The sequence below is a fragment of the Pongo abelii genome, chromosome 18, assembly GCF_028885655.2.
Source record: "Pongo abelii isolate AG06213 chromosome 18, NHGRI_mPonAbe1-v2.0_pri, whole genome shotgun sequence".
In the NCBI taxonomy this organism is placed as follows: domain Eukaryota; kingdom Metazoa; phylum Chordata; class Mammalia; order Primates; family Hominidae; genus Pongo; species Pongo abelii.
Genome location: NC_072003.2, coordinates 68,363,331 through 68,380,255, shown reverse-complemented (window position 1 = coordinate 68,380,255; position 16,925 = coordinate 68,363,331). Strand labels below are relative to the sequence as shown.

The window sequence follows — 16,925 nt, the reverse complement described above, 5'->3', positions numbered from 1 at the left end:
ACACTGAGCTGTACACTTGAAATGACTGGACTGTATGTTACGTGAATTTTTGTCTTAATAAATCTGTTAACAAGAATAAAAAAAGAAAGACAGAAAAAAAAAAAAGAGCTGGAAATGTTCCCAAATGCTTCTCTAAAATTAAACACCCCTTTGTTATCCTCCATGTTACCTAGTGAGCAGCTGATCAATTTACCCATCCCCGATATCTTCCTTATTTCCTGCCTTTGAGCTGTACTCTATAATTTAGCATTAGCAGAAAGTTAATAGACACAACACATCCTTTGTTGTTAAATTTTACCCAGTGTTTACCATTTTCCTCCAACATACACATTTCCTGTTTTCCCACTGCAGCTGGCTGCCAAAACCTTGCAGAGAGAATAATTACCCTCCACCCCTCTTAGTTTCACGACAGTGCCAATCCTTGGTGCATAATCAAGTGTCTACAGAAAACTAATGGTTTGCTTGCCTCTACAGGGGGCTTTAAATTCGCCAAACTGTTGACCAAACTACGAAGGTTTCCTCCCTCCTTTTTGGGGGCCAAGAATAGGAGAAATGGCAGGATTCATTATTTCCAGATCTCTCTCTGTTTTTTAGAGGATAACTCCCTTGCTAGAAAGAAATTATCTGTTTGCTTTTTTTTTTCTCCCTCTAAGTTTACTGACTTCCAAGGCATACCATAAGGGGTTTGCACCAAAATTTAGTCACAATTAAGTCTTACCCCTATCCTGACAGTACTTTCAAGTCTTTCCAACATTCCAAACCCAACCACTTGGCAGATTTTCATCATGCTATTTCTTAGATGGGACACGGTCTTTCTGAAAGTTAGTAGGCCACTGTTCTCTAATTTAGAACATCTGCTTTCTAGACTGCTCTAATAATTTCTTATCTCTCTATAATCTGAAAAGTCTTTGCCTACTAATATTCAGAACAGGATAGAAGACCCCTCTTTTCAGAAGTCTATCCATGAGGCATTAAAAAATAAAAACAGCATTATATTCACATAGTCACCATGTCATCTTTCAATCTCTGAGAAATCTGATTCCATATTTGTGTGCCAGGTCAACCCTCAAAGGGTAGACTCCATTTTCAAAAATAGTGAAATTAAATAAAAGGGTAGTAAACATTTCACTTTACAAATAAAGTGAGTGAGGCTGGGCACGGTGGCTTATGCCTGTAATCCCAGCACTTTGGAAGGACAAGGCAGGAGGATTGCTTGAGGTCAGGAGTTTGAGACCAGCTTGGCAAACATGGTGAAACCCTGTCTCTACAAAAAATACAAAAATTAGCTCAGCGTGGTGGTGGGTGCCTGTAATTCCAGCTACTGGGGAGGCTGAAGCAGGAGAATCACTTGAACCTGGGAGGTGTAAGTTGCAGTCAGCCAAGGTCATTTCACTGCACTCCACCCTGGGTAACAAAGTGAGACTCTGTCTCAAAAAAAAAAAAAAAAAAGAAATAAAGTGAGTGCTATGGAGAATGAGTTTGCATTTTCTATCTATGAATCTACTAGTATCATGCAGAAAGCTTAAAGCAAAACAAAAGCATCTGCCTTCTTATCTGAAAGAATGTGATTCACTTTATACCCTCATATACTGCCGATGGGAATGTAAAATGGTGCGGTCACTTTGGACAACAGTCTAGAAGTGCCTCAAACAGTTAAACATAGAGTTACTACATGATCCAGCAATTCTATTCCTAGGTATATACCAAAGAGAAATGAAAACATAAATATACACAATAATGTTTACATGAATGTTCCTAGCAGCAATATTAATAATAGCCAAAATGTTATTATGGCTATGATGGAAACAACCTAAATGTCCATTTACTGATGAATAGATAAACAAAATGAGGCATGTTAATACAAGAGAATACCATTTGGCAATGAAAAGAAATGAAGTATGGCTCCATGTTATAATATCATGCAAAGTGAAAGAAGCCAATCACAAAAAAAAAACACATATTGTACAATTCCATTTATATGAAATGTACACAATAGGCAAATCTTGAGAGAGAGAATACAGATTAGTGGTTGCCTATTTATAGGGGATGGGGGATTGGTGGTGGAGAGATTTGAGAGTGATGGGTAAGTGGTGCAGGGGGGCGTTCTTTTCTTTTTCTTTCTTTCTTTCTTTTTTTTTGTGAGACGGAGTCTTGCTCTGTCACCCAGGCTGCAGTGTAGTGGCGCAATCTCGGCTCACTGCAACCTCCGCCTCCCAGGTTCAAGTGATTCTCCTGCCTCAGCTTCCCAAGTAGCTGGGATAACAGGCATGCACCACCACGTCCAGCTAATTTTTATATTTTTAATAGAGATGGGATTTTGTCATGTTGGCCAGGCTGGTCTCGAACTCCTGACCTCAGGTGATCCTCCCACCTCGGCATCCTAAGTGCTGGGATTACAGGCATGAGCCATTGTGCCTGGCCGGCGTTTTCTTTTTTGGGAATAAAAAGTTCTAAAGTTGATCATGATGACAGTTGTACATATCTATGAATATACATAAAAGCCACTGATCTGCACACTTTATTTATTTATTTATTTATTTATTTACTTATTTATTTATTTTGAGAGGGAGTCTTGCTCTGTCACTCAGCTGGAGTGCAGTGGTGCGATCTCAGCTGACCATAACCTCTGCCTCCTGGGTTCAAGTGATTTTCCGGCCTCAGTCTCCCGGGTAGCTGGGATTACAGGTGCCCGCCACCATGCCCGGCTAATTTTTGTATTCTTAGTAGAGACAGGGTTTTGCCATGTTGGCCAGGCTGGTCTTGAACTCCTTACCTCAGGTAATCCACTCACCTTGGCCTCCCAAAGTGCTGGGATGACAGGCGTGCCTGTACACTTTATTTTTATTTTTTATCTTTTCTTTTTTTGAGGCAGAGTCTTGCTCTGTTGCCCAGACTGGAATGCAGTAGTGTGATCTCAGCTCACTGCAGCCTCCATCTCCCAGGTTCAAGTGATACTTCTGCCTCAGCCTCCAGAGTAATTGGGATTACAGCCACGTGCCACCACATCCAGCTAATCTTTGTATTTTTATTTATTTATTTATTTTGAGACACAGTCTCGTTCTGTTTTCCAAGCTGGAGTACAGTGGCACAATCTCGGCTCACTGCAACCTCCACCTCCCGGGTTCAAGTGATTCTCCTCCCTCAGCCTCCTGAGTAGCTCGAACTACAGGTGCGTACCACAACGTCCGGCTAATTTTTTGTATTTTTAGTAGAGACGGGGTTTCACCATGTTAGCCAGGATGGTCTTGATCTACTGACCTCATGATCCGCCCGCCTTGGCCTCCCAAAGTGTTGGGATTACAGGCGTGAGCCACCGCGCCAAGTATTTTTTGTTTTAATAAAACTAGTTTATTGAAGTATACCTTAAAAACCATAAAATCATTTATTTTAAATATACAGTTCAGTGAATTTTAGTAAATTTACAGATTTGCAAAACCATCACCACAATACAATTTTAGAACCTTTCCTTCATCAAAAGATCCCTTGTGCCATTTGTAATTGCTCCCTGTCCTACCTACTAAATTCACATACAGGTTTTTGTATGAATATGTTTTCTTTTTTTTTGAGACGGAGTCTTGCTCTGTCACCCGGGCTGGAGTGCAGTGGCGCGATCTCGGCTCACTGCAAGCTCCACCTTCCAGGTTCATGCCATTCTCCTGTTTCAGCCTCCAGAGTAGCTGGGACTGCAGGTGCCCACCACCATGCCCGGCTAATTTTTTTGTATTTTTAGTAGAGACGGGGTTTCGCTGTGTTAGCCAGGATGGTCTCAATCTCCTGACCTCGTGATCCACCCGCCTCGGCCTCCCAAAGTGCTGGGATTACAGGTGTGAGCCACCGTGCCCAGCCTATATGAACATGTTTTCATTTCTCTTGGGTATATACCTAGTAGTGGAATTGCTGGGTCATATGATAACTCCAGGTTTAACTTTTTGAGGAAATGTCAAACTATTTTCCAAAGCAGCTGTACCTTTTTATATGAAATACAGTTTTGAAAGCTGTTTTCTAATGTAAAAGTGTTCAGAAGTAAATTATTATAAATTTATTAAAATAAACCTTATTTATTATTTTTATTTTTTATGGAGCTCGGGTCTCACTATATTCACCAGGTTGGTCTTGAACTCCTGGCCTCAAGTAATCCTCCTGCCTTGGCCTCCCAAAGTGTTGGAATTATAGGCATAAGCCACCACACTGGGCCTAAAATAAACTTTAAAGAATATTTATCCTAATTCCATCTAGCCATAACACAATGAATTTCATTTGTTTTCCAAAAGCACATACCATGTATATTTATAAGACTGTGATAATAAAGAACATAACATTTAGATTCTTAGTTTTCATTCATTTTTTTCTCCCTATGAATAGAAAAGCAAGTTTTCATTCTTGTTATATATTTACGTAGTCATTTGCAGGAATCATTTATTCAGACTTAATTTGTTATGACAGTAATTACTATCAAAAGTTGTAAAGTAGATTCAATTATCATACACTTTTAGGAAGGCTATAGTATTGAAAATGCCCGTCAATTTCTTTTTTTGTTTGTTTGTTTGGAGACAGTCTCGCTCTATCCCCCAGGCTGGAGTGCAGTGGTACGATATCGGCACACTGCAACCTCCGCCTCCTGGGTTCAAGCAATTCTCCTGTCTCAGCCTCCTAAGTACCTGGGATTACAGGTGTGTGCCACTACGCCCAACTAATTTTTGTATTTTTAGTAGAGATAGGGTTTCACCGTATTGGCCAGGCTGGTCTTGAACTCCAGGCCTCAGGTGATCCGCTCTCCTCGGCCTCCTAAAGTGCTGGGATGACAGATGTGAGCCACCATGCCCGGCTCCATGTCAATTTCTTCAATAGACATGCTTTCATCAGTGGCATTTGCCAGTTAGAGAAACTAAACTATTCAACATTTAGAATAAATGATGTAATTAACAGGGTTTCAAAAATATATCAGTTTTTTCACTTAAAAAGGTCAGCTTGCCAGGCGCAGTGGCTCATGCCTGTAATCCCAGCTCTTAGGGAGGCAGAGGCAAGAGGATAGCTTGAGCCCAGGAGTTCGAGACATGCCTGAGCAATATAGCGAGACCTCATTCTCCACAAAAAGGAAAAACAACAACAACAAAAGACAAAAAACGTCAGCTTATAGTTTCTGGTTTTCAAAGTGAAAAGATTCTGACAGCTTGGAGCTTTAGATTAGCCATTCCAACGCTTCAAGTGCTAATTAAAAGGTAAAATTATTTTAAAAGGCTGGGAGCAGTGGCTCACACCTGTAATTCCAGCACTTTGGGAGGCTAAGGAAGGAGGATCGCTTGAGGCCAGGAGTTCAAGACCAGACTGGGCAATGTGGTGAGACCCCACCATCTCTACAAAAAAAGAAAAAATTTTAAAAAAAAGTTTAAATAAGAACTAAATAAAAGCATTAGTGATTCAGATGACCAACCTTAAACACATCCTCAATGCATCTACTAAGTTCTTCTTCTGTCACCAAAATAGTTCCTGGTACCATGTCACTCTCTGAAAGTTCTAGAAAAAAAACACACAAAATTACCCATATTTAGTGCCTCACTGAATAGGACATACTAAAGCTAAGGAAGAAAGTTTTACTAGAAAGATGGCTCAGTAAGTAACACCTAAGATCAGAAAATTGACATGGTTACCACTGAACAATATACCATTCATACACATTTCATGGAATATATGATGCCACTGATTATAAATATGCATTGCTATTTTATGTATCACTAAGAAAAAACACCAACATTGCCAATTAACCTATAGCACATTATCACTTAGAATTTTCATTTTAGGCTGGGCGCGATGGCTCATGCCTGTAATCCCAGTATTTTGGGAGGTCGAGGCAGGTGGATCACAAAGTCAGGAGTTTGAAACCAACCTGGCCAATATGGTGAAACCCCATCTCTACTAAAAATAAAAGAAGTTAGCTGGGTGTGGTGGGGCAGGCCTGTAGTCCCAGCTACTCAGGAGGCTGAGGCAGGAGAATCGCTTGAACCCGGGAGGCGGAGGTTGCAGTGAGCCGAGATTGTGCCACTGCACTCAAGCCTGGGCAACAGAGTGAGACTCTGTCTCAAAAAAAAAAAAAAATTTCATTTTAAACTTAATTGAATAAAAATTGGGGATTGGAAGAAATGAAAATGGCAGAGTTGGCCAGGTGCAGTGGCTCATGCCTGTAATCCCAGCACTTACGGAGGCCGAGGCAGGCGGATCACAAGGTCAGGAGATCGAGACCATCCTGGCTAACAGTGAAACCCCGTCTCTACTAAAAATACAAAAAATTAGCTGGGCGTGGTGGCGGGTGCCTGTAATCCCAGCCACTCGGGAGGCTGAGGCAGGAGAATGGCATGAACCTGGGAGGTGGAGCGTGCAGTGAGCCGAGATCATGACACTGCACTCTAGCTTGGGTGACAGAGTGAGACTCTGGTCTCAAAAAAAAGAAGAAAGAAAATGGCAGAGTTAATAGTTGTATCTAGGTGACAGGTACATAGGAGTTCATTATATAATCTCTATAATATGTGTTTAAAAATTTCCCTTCAAAAAGTTTTAAAATAGTTATATTTTATTTTTATTTATTTGAGACAGGGTCTTGCTCTGTAACCCAGGCTCTGGAGTGGAACTGTGTGATCATGGCTCACTGCAACCTCAACCTCCTGGGCTCAAGTGATCCTCCCACCTCAGCTTCCCCAGCAGCTGGGAATAAAGGCATGCACCACCACGCCCAGCTGATTTTTAAAATTTTTTCTAAAGACAGGGTCTCATTATGTTACCCAGCCTGGTCACAAACTCCTGGGCTCAAGTGATCCTCCCGCCTTGGCAATCCCAGCACTTTGGGAGACTGAAGCAGGTAGATCACTTGAGCCCAGGAGTTCCAGACCAGCCTGGACAATACAGGAAGACCCCATCTCTATAAAAAATAAAAATTAAAAAAAAAGTTTTTAAAGTTTTATAAAAAAGACTATTTATTTAGACATAGTTTTATCATATATTATTATTATTATTTTGAGCAAGGATCGCACTCTGTTGCCCAGGCTGAAGTGCAGAGGTGTGATTATGGCTCACTGCAGCCTCAACCTCCCAGGCTCAAGCAATCCTCCCACATCAGCCTCCCAAGCAGCTGGGGCTACAGGTGCTTGCCACCATGCCTGGCTAATTTTTATATTGTTTTTTTTTTGGTTAAGACGGGGTTTTGCCATGTTGCTCCAGGGGTCTCGAACTCCTGGGCTCAAGCAATCTGCCCGCCTAAGCCTCCCAAAGTGCTGAGATTACAAGCATGAGCCACCGCGCCCAGCCATGATTCTTGATTGAATTCTGGATTTAAAAAAAAATAGCTCTAAAAGAAATTATTGCAATTAGAGAAGTCTGAATCGGATTTGTATATTATATCAAAGCATATTGTATAAATGTTAAATTTCCTGAGTGTAGTAATTGCCTTGTGATTATGTAGGAGACTGACATTTTTCTCTGGAGATGCATATTAAAGTATTTAGGGGTGAAGTGTTGTGATGTCTGCAACTAAGTCTCAAATGCTCCAGAAAAGACATGTTTATATGTATAGAAAGAGAGAAAGATGAAATAAATGTAGCCAAAATGTAAAGTTATTCAGTCTAGGTGATCTGTATTATGGGTAGTTCAATATACTCTTCTTGAAACTTGTAAGTGAATTTGTCAAAATAAAAAGTTGGGGGGAGGGGAAGGAAAACTAAAGACACTGATATAACACAGATTTAAATCATTTAAACATGAAATACTGAAGAAGGTCCTTTAGAGGCACACCCAACCACCACATTTCCTCCTTTACCTGCTGTATTCAAACATCGATGAAGAGGAGCTAACACTGGCTGGAGCAAATACTTTGCTGCCAATTGTGGGCGTTCTCTTGACAAAGTTATAAAGGTAGTGGTGGCAACTCTCTGAAATTGTCGTGCTGTCAATTTATCTTGAAAGTGAAATAAATCCAGAATCTACAAAAAAACTACAAGAAGTAAATACCAGTTTTTCGCAAGGAATATGACATTAACTAAAAACAAAAAGCATGAATTTCTTTAAGCCAAAAAATAAATTCACTTCAATAACACTGATTCAACAGAATTATTTTCTTAATTTAACATACCCAGTATCAAAGGGTAAGAGAGCTGAACAGGCAATGTTTTTATTTTTAATTAAAAAATTTTTTTGGCCGGGCGTGGTGACTCACGCCTGTAATCCCAACACTTTGGGAGGCGAGGCGGGTGGATCATGAGGTCAGGAGATCGAGACCATCCTGGCTAACACAGTGAAACCCCATCTCTACTAAAAATACAAAAATCTTAGCCGGGCGTGGTGGCGGGCACCTGTAGTCCCAGCTACTCAGGAGGCTGAGGCAGGAGAATGGCGTGAACCTGGGAAGCAGAGCTTGCAGTGAGCGGAGATCGTGCCACTGCACTCCAGCCTGGGCGACAGAGCAAGACTCCGTCTCAAAAAAAAAAAAATTTTTTTTGCCCACCTCTCATACTTGCAGTGTTTTTATTAAATAATTTTATCAAATTTATAAAATACGGGCTCATTTTAGGCATACGCATAGGGAGTATTAATTAAGAAAACTCCCTCCACATTTTTCTTTTCTTTTTTTTTTTGAGATGGAGTCTCGCCCTGCCGCCCAGGCTGGAATATGGTGGTGCAATCTCGGCTCACTGCAACCTCTGCCTCCTGGGTTCAAGCAATTCTCCTGCCCCAGCCTCCCAAGTAGCTGGGATTACAGGCACGCGCCACTACACCCAGCTAATTTTTGTATTTTTAGTAGAGACGGGTTTCACTATGTTGATCAGGCTGGTCTCAAACTCTTGACCTCGTGATCCGCCCGCCTCAGCCTCCCAAAGTGCTGGGATTACAGGCGTGAGCCACCGTGCCCAGCCCCACATTTTTCATGTATCAGATTAGCAAAGATCAAAAAACTTTGTAACACATTGTGTGGGTAAAAATGTGGGAAAATAGGTACATAAAGCATATCAATCAAAAATTTAAATGCATAAAACCTTTGAACCAATAATTTCAATTCTAGGAATTTTTCCTATGGTAATACTGGTAGTTATGTACAAAGACTTATGGATAATAACTGTAGTGTAATTTGTAATAGAAAAAAATGGAAACAACTCAAATGTCCATCAATATCAGGCTGGTTAAATAAATTACAGTACATTAATATGATGAAATACCATGTACTCATGAAAATGAATGAAATGATCTCCAAGGTACACTATTTTTTTTTTTTTTTTTTTTTTCAGATGGAGTCTCGCTCTGTCACCTGGGCTGGAGTGCATTGGTGCAAACTCAGCTCACTGCAACGTCTGCCTCCCAGGTTCAAGAGATTCTCTGTCCTCAGCTTCCTGAGTAGCTAGGACTACAGGCGTGCACCACCACGCCTGGCCAATTTTTGTATTTTTAGTAGAGACGGGGTTTCTCCATGTTGGCCAGGCTGGTCTCGAACTCCTGACCTCAAGTAATCTGCCCACCTCAGCCTCCCAAACTGCTGGGATTACAGGAGTGAGCCACTGTGCCTGGCCAAAGTACACTATCAATGAAAAAAAGCAAAATGAAAGAGGGCATGCTGCATGTTATCATTTAGATAAAGATTAGCACTGGCCTGGCGTGGTGGCTCACGCCTATAATCCCAGCACTTTGGGAGGCCGAGGCAGGCGGATCACCTGAGGTCAGGAGTTCAAGACTAGCCTGACCAACGTGGAGAAACCCCGTCTCTACCAAAAATACAAAATTAGCTGGGCGTGGTGGCGCATGCCTGTAATCCCAGCTACTTGGGAGGCTGAGGCAGGAAAATCGCTTGAACCCGGGAGGTGGAGGTTGTGGTGAGCCAAGATCGCACCATTGTACTCCAGCCTGGGCAACAAGAACGAAACTCTGTCTCAAAAAAAAAAAAAAATTAGCATTAATTTTACCATCATGTGTATATGTTAATGTATGTGTGTATGCACATACATGTTAATATACACACACATTAACATATGCACATATGATGGTATATGCATAATACACAGAATATCTCTGGAAAGAAATTCATAGCAGTGACTACCTCTGAGGGACTGGAGAACAGGAATAGGAGGGAGACTTAGTTTTCGGTTTACTCTTTTATGCTTTTTAAATTGTTTGCCACGTTAATTTACCTTGTTTATTTAATATCTGCCTTTAAAAACTAATTAAAAACACATGGAGAGAAAAGAGAATGAACAAGATGAAACTTGAGTTTCGTATTCTAGCTCTGAGAGCAAGCTGGGCCAATCATTCAGTAGTGGTGAGGCATTCTTTTTGTTTTTTGAGACGGAGTTTTGCTCTTGTTGCCCAGGCTGGAGTGTAATGGCTCAATCTTGGCTCACGGCAACCTCTGCCTCCTGGGTTCAATCAATTCTCCTGCCTCAGCCTCTCAAGTAGCTGGGATTACAAGCATGTGCCACTACACCCAGCTAATTTTGTATTTTTTTTTAGTAGAGACGGGGTTTCTCCATGTTGGTTAGGCTAATCTCGAACTCCCGACCTCAGGTGACCCGCCCGCCTCGGCCTCCCAAAGTGCTGGGATTACAGGCGTGAGCCACTGCGCCTGGCCTTGCCATTCTTAAACTGAACAATTAGGTCAGTCTCTTCCACCGGTTTTTATTCATTTATTAAGAAGGCTCCTCACTAAACAATAAACTTAAATATTATACTGCTTTTATCTCAATACTAGAGGAACATTAAAAGTCCTCTTTCTGTACATAAGCAGATAATTCTCAAATGATCAACAGAAACAAAAAGATTTACCTGGGGGCAGATGTCCCTGTAGTAACTCTCTGGTGAAAGAGATTGCTGGGGACAAGAGGCCAAAATCTTTGCGATCAGGTCACACTTCTTCCAGTCAGCAGCCGTCACCTCAGCATCACTTCCACCAGCTGCTCCCGCTGGCACAATGGAGAGAGATGTCAGCAGCTCACAGCAATTCCCCACAGAAGGTCCCATGTAACAAATTTGTCTTAAAATTAAGGTAAAATGCATTTATCTTTTCTATTGAAAATAGTTTATTTTTTTCTATAAGATAATCTACCCTTCTATACTTTCCTTTTTATGTTTTTTATTTCTTATTTATTTATTATTATTATTTTTTGAGATGGAGTCTTGTTCTGTCACCCAGGCTGGAATGTAGTGGCATGATCTCAGCTCACTGCAACCTCCTCCTCCCGGGTTCAAGCGATTCTCTTGCCTCAACCTCCCGAGTAGCTGGGATTACAGGAATACACCACCATGCCCAGGTAATTTCTTTCTATTTTTAGTAGAGACGGGGTTTTGCCATCTTGGCCAGGCTGGTCTCAAACTTCTGACCTCAGGTGATCTGCCCGCCTCGGCCTCCAAAGTGCTGTGATTACAGGCATGAGCCACCGCGCCCGGCCTATACGTTCCTTTTGATGCTAGTTTCTGGGAAATTCAGAGAAAAACTAGCACTTAGTCACTATAATGATATTATTCATATAACTGGAATACTAGCTTCACCATGTTTATTGCTATTATTATTCTGTCTCCTTGTATGTATCATTTCATTTAAACTGTCTTAGGCCACAGCCGTAGAGTGACAGGGACCAGAATTACTTTACCATCTTAAGCAATTATAAAATTGGACAAAATATATAAACAATGGTTTCCAGACAATGGACAACAGGCAGCCCAGGACACTGATCCCTGAGAGAAGGGAAGCAAACGAACTGAGCTTGATGACTGCCCTCGTTCACTGACTGGAGAGAGTTTTCAGGCGATAACAAGAGCAGCCCAAATGAAGCCTGGCATCTTGTTCAGTGGAAGAAACATGGTTCAGAGTTCAGGGAGGCCAAAGCAGCTGGAATTTTCAGGGCAAAATACCAGAAAGGAGGAAGTTACATATAGAGAGAGTTCCAGAGATCTGCAGAAGGGTCCTCTCTCAGGTCTTTGGTAGAGTATGATACACGTATGTGTGAGGAAAATAAAGCCCGGGGCAATAACCACCAGAAAGGAGTAGGGGGGAACAACCCCCACGGTTCATAAAGGCTGGGAAGAGTTGTGTTCCCACTAGCCAGCCTGGGAGGATCTCCTAATACACAGGGCAACAACTAGAATTCTCAGAAGTATATTATCTTAGTATTGTTACACTTAGTACAATACACTTAGTATAATACAATAAGGGGTTAAATTACCTTAAAGGTTGCTGTAGAACCACACTAACAGAGCTGAAAAGCCAGGATCAAAGGGACTAAACTAATTCCAAGTAACTTAACTGCATTCCAGAACAAAGTCCAACTAAGGAATATAAAAATCTGGCACTCAGCAATGTAGAATAAAAATGTTCAGCATCCAGTAAAAAATTACCAGGCATATCCATATGAGGAAATATTATTCAGTCATAAAAAGGAATAATTTTTATGGAGGACTGATTCATTCACGTTATAACATGACTAAACCTCGGCTGGGCGCAGTGGCTCACACTTGTAATCCCAGCACTTTGGGAAGCCAAGGCAGGTGGATCACCTGAGGTCAGGAGTTTGAGACCAGCCTGACCAACATGGTGAAACCCCATCTCTACTAAAAATTAAAAAAAATATATTAGCTGGGTGTGGTGGCACGAACCTGTAGTCCCAGCTACTCGGGAAGCTGAGGCAAGAGAATCTCTTGAACACGGGAGGTGCAAGGTGTAGTGAGCCGAGATCTTGCCACTGCACTGCAGCCTGGGAGGTTGCAGTGAGCTGAGATCGTGCCACCGCACTCCAGCTTGGGCGACAGAGTGAGACTCCAACCCAAAAAAAAAAAAAAAAAAAAGTGATTTCTATGGTATGTGAATAACATCTAAAAAAAAAAAAAAAAAATTACCAGGCATGCAAAGAAGGAAAACGATACGGCTTATAATTAGAATAAAAAAATCAACAGAACAGGCTGTGGGCAGTGGCTCATGTCTGTAATCCCAGCACTTTGGGAGTCCAAGGCGGGCGAATCACCTGAGGTCAGGAGTTCAAGACCAGCCTGGCCAACATAGTGAAACTCTGTCTCTACTAAAAATACAAAAATTAGCTGGGCATGAGGACGCACATCTGTAGTCCCAGCTACTTGGGAGGCTGAGGCAGGAGAATCTCTTGAACCTGGGAGGCAGAGGTTGCAGTGAGCAAAGATCGTGCCATTGCACTCCAGCCTGGGTGACAGAGCGAGACTCCGTCTCAAAAAAAAAAAAATCAATAGAACAGACCCCAAAAAACAGAGATAACAGAATTAGAAGACAAGAACATTAAGACAACTTCTTTTTTTTTTGAGACAGAGTCTCACCGTGTCGCCCAGGCTGGAGTGCAGTGGCGCGATCTCGGCTCACTGAAACCTCCACCTCCCAGGTTCAAGCGATTCTTCTGCCTCAGCCTCCGGAGTAGCTGGGACTACAAGCACGCACCACAACACCCGGCTAATTTTTTGTATTTTTAGTAGAGGTGGGGTTTCACCATGTTGGCCAGGCTGGTCTCCTGACCTCGTGATCTGTCCATGTTGGCCTCCTAAAGTGCTGGAATTTCAGGCGTGAGCCACTGCGCCCGGCCCATTAAGACAACTGTTAAAAATTTGCCCTTGGCCAGGCACAGTGGTTCACGCCTGGGAGGCCAAGGTGAGTGGATCACTTGAGACCAGGAGTCCAAGACCTGCCTGGGCAATATGTCGAAACCCTGTCCCTACTAAAAATACAAAAATTAGCTGGGTGTGGTGGCGCATGCCTGTAATCCCAGCTGCTCAGAAGGCTGAGGCACCAGAATTGCTTGAACCTGGGAGGCGGAAGTTGCAGTGAGCCAAGATCATGCCACTGCACTCCAGCCTGGGAGACACAGCAAGACCCTGTCTCTGGGGAAAAAAAATTTTAAAAGAGAAAAATAAAAAAGACATAGAGAAAAAAAGACACACACACAAAAAGAGCATTAGTAATTGGCAGGACAACATTAAACATAATATTTGGTGTAATTCAAATCTCAGAAAGAGAGATCTGAGGGGAGTACAAAAAAAAATATTTGAAGATAATGTCTGAGCAATTTCCAAATATGGCAAACACTATAAACCCACAGCTCCAAAAAGCAGAAAAAAAATAAAGAAACCAACACCACACCAAGGTACATCATAATCAAATTTCTAAAAACCAGCCATAAGAGAAAAATCTTAAAAGCAGCCAGAGGGAAAAACGGTATATCATTTATAGAGGAACAAAGATAAGAATGATAGCAGACTTCTCATCAGAAATGACACAAGCCAGAAGACAACGGAGTACCTTTAAAGTACTAAAAGAAAAAATAAATGTCAACCTAGAATTCTATACCCAATAAAAATATTTTTCAAAAAGGAAGATGAAGTAGACTTTTTCAGACAAACAAAAGCTAGAAAATTAATTGCCAGGCCGGGTGCGGTGGCTCACATCTGTAATCCCAACACTTTGAGAGGCCGAGGCAGATGGATCACCTGAGGTCAGGAGTTCAAGACCAGCCTGGCCAACGCGGTGAAACCCTGTCTCTACTAAAAATACAAAAAAAAAAAAAATTAGCCAGGCATGGTGGCTGGCACCTGTAGTCCCAGCTACTTGGGAGGCTGCAGCAGGATAATCGCTTGAACCCAGGAGGCAGAGGTTGCAGTGAGCCAAGATCATGGGCAACAAGAGTGAAATTCTGTCTCAAAAAAAAAAAACTTCATTGCCAGTAGACCTACACAAAAAGAAATGGTAACTAAAGTTCAGGCAGAAGGAAATTTGCACTGAAATTTTGATCTACATAAAGAAATAAAGACCACCAGAAATGGCAAATATGCAGGTCAATATAAACCTGCCTCAAACCATTTTGGGAAAGAAACAAGGTATGAATAGATAACAACAAATATATACATGCACAAGTTGGGGGAACTCATAGGAAAAAGAGGGTTCTGATTTTCTTATAGCAGCTCTCAAATCTGCATGCCCTTAAGTGAGGTCTAACCCTTCTTGGAAAAGGAAGATGCAAATACCTGTTTGTAGGGGACAACTTCTTAGGGGTAACTGATCATTTGTTATTTCGTTGGCCCTAGAAGCCACTGTGGGGAGAACTGAGGGGAGGCAATATTATAGCCACTCTAGACCAAATCTACCAATGTCTGCCAACCACACTGACCTCACTTTTGTCTGATAGGACCAAGGTACATTATGCCAGAAATGAAGTCAAGATTTATTCTTCTAGCTCTCTTCCTTCTTCCCCACATATCCAGCCCTTCATTAAGTTTTGGCAACTCTCCTCCTTAAATATCTCTCAAACCCATTCATTTCTCTCCATTTCCATGGCCACTGCATTAATCCAAGCCTCCGAGATTCCTCAGATGTCTGCCTTTTAACTGATCTCCCTGCTTCTGCTCTTACCCAATCCATTCTTCACAATACCTCCAGATAGATATTTCTAAACTGCAGATTTGATCATGTTCTCTCTTTCTTAAAACTGTTAATCGTTTCTCATTTCCCTCAGAATAAAGTTCAACATCCTGAACTCAGCCTAACAGGCCTCCCCGAGGTGGCCCCCAGCCACCATCCCCGCTCACTGCGCACCACTCTCCCTGCACTCTGCCCTCACTACTCTACCCACGTGGAGATTTCCTCAGAAGCACTATGCTCATTTCTACTTCAGTTCCTCATACATGCTACTCTCTCTGCCTATAACTGTCTTCCCTCTCTCTTCAGCTAGTTAATTCCAACTCAGCCTGCAGGGCTCAGTTTAAATGCCATTTCCGTAAAAAAGCCACTAAGTTTGTGGTAAGTTGTTGCAGTAACAATAGGAAACTAACAGGCATGGGATAAGGGAGATAAGGGACTGAACACACAAAAAAGGCAAAGTGTTCACCAGGATAAAAGTGAAGGGGATCCTTGGATGGCAGCTGAGTAGAAGGTAACCAGGATAGAGTAAAGCAGGTCAGAAGACCCAGAGAAAGATGTTTCCAAGAAGATAAAACTGATAGAATACCTGGTGGGTTTTTGTTTGTTTGTTTGTTTGAGACAGGATATCGCTCTGCCACCCAGGCTAGAATGCAGTGGTGTGATCATGGCTCACTAAAGCCACAACTTCCAGGGCTCCAGCAATCCTCCTGCCTCAGCCACCTGAGTAGCTGGGACCACAGGTGCGCACCACCACACCCAGCTAATTTTTGTATTTTTGGTAGAGATGGGGTTTCCCCATGTTGCCCAGGCTGGTCTCCTGAGCTCAAACGATCCACCTGCCTTGGCCTCCCAAAGTCTTGGGATTATAGGCATGAGCCACCGTGCCCAGCCTATTTGATGTTTTTGAATGTATTAAAAGGAGATTTAAACAAAAGAGGGACAGCTTGAGAAAAGATTAGTGATAAGCACATAGAAAACTAATCAGATGTACAAAAAAAAGATTAACTCCAGGAAGTACAAAAGATTATGTAAAAAAACAAAGTAATCATAATATACAATATAGCTCAGCTGTAAATAATAATTACAGAGTTACACTAATATAAACACTGAATATTGATCTAACCAAAACTGAGATATAAATATATTACGGAGATGTGAAAATAAAAATGTACTTGGGGGAATGATGGCAGTGTTATGAAAGAGAACAAATCCTCTTCCACACATGGTGAGAGGTAGATATATAATGCCTGAAACTGAAAAAATTATGAATTCCCATATATTAGTTAGAAATATAGAGGTAAATGACCAGGCTCACGCCTGTAATCCCAACACTTTGGGAGGCCGAGGTGGGTGGATCACGAGGTCAGGAGATCGAGACCATCCTGACTAACACGGTGAAAACCCATCTGTACTAAAAATACAAAAAATTAGCTGGGCATGGTGGCAGGCACCTTTAGTCCCAGCTACTCAGGAGGCTGAGGCAGAAGAATGGAGTGAACCCGGGAGGTGGAGGTTGCAGTGAGCCAAGATC

General features: G+C 42.0%; 1 protein-coding gene across 6 annotated transcripts in view; it reads right to left on the bottom strand.

Moving 5' to 3' along the window:
- The window catches only part of TANGO6 (transport and golgi organization 6 homolog), a 242,660-nt gene that overhangs the window by 199,223 nt on the left and 26,512 nt on the right, over positions 1-16,925 (bottom strand). For all 6 annotated transcript variants that reach the window (XR_010137850.1, XM_024233267.3, XM_054534041.2 and 3 more), the window contains exons 5-7: positions 10,792-10,928; positions 7,805-7,967; positions 5,432-5,514 (exon numbers count right to left, since the gene is read on the bottom strand). Coding sequence is in view for 5 of the 6 variants with exons in the window: in XM_024233267.3 (XP_024089035.2) it covers positions 5,432-5,514; positions 7,805-7,967; positions 10,792-10,928 (383 nt within the window). In the remaining variant the exon portion in view is untranslated. The remainder of the gene's footprint in view (positions 1-5,431; positions 5,515-7,804; positions 7,968-10,791; positions 10,929-16,925) is intronic.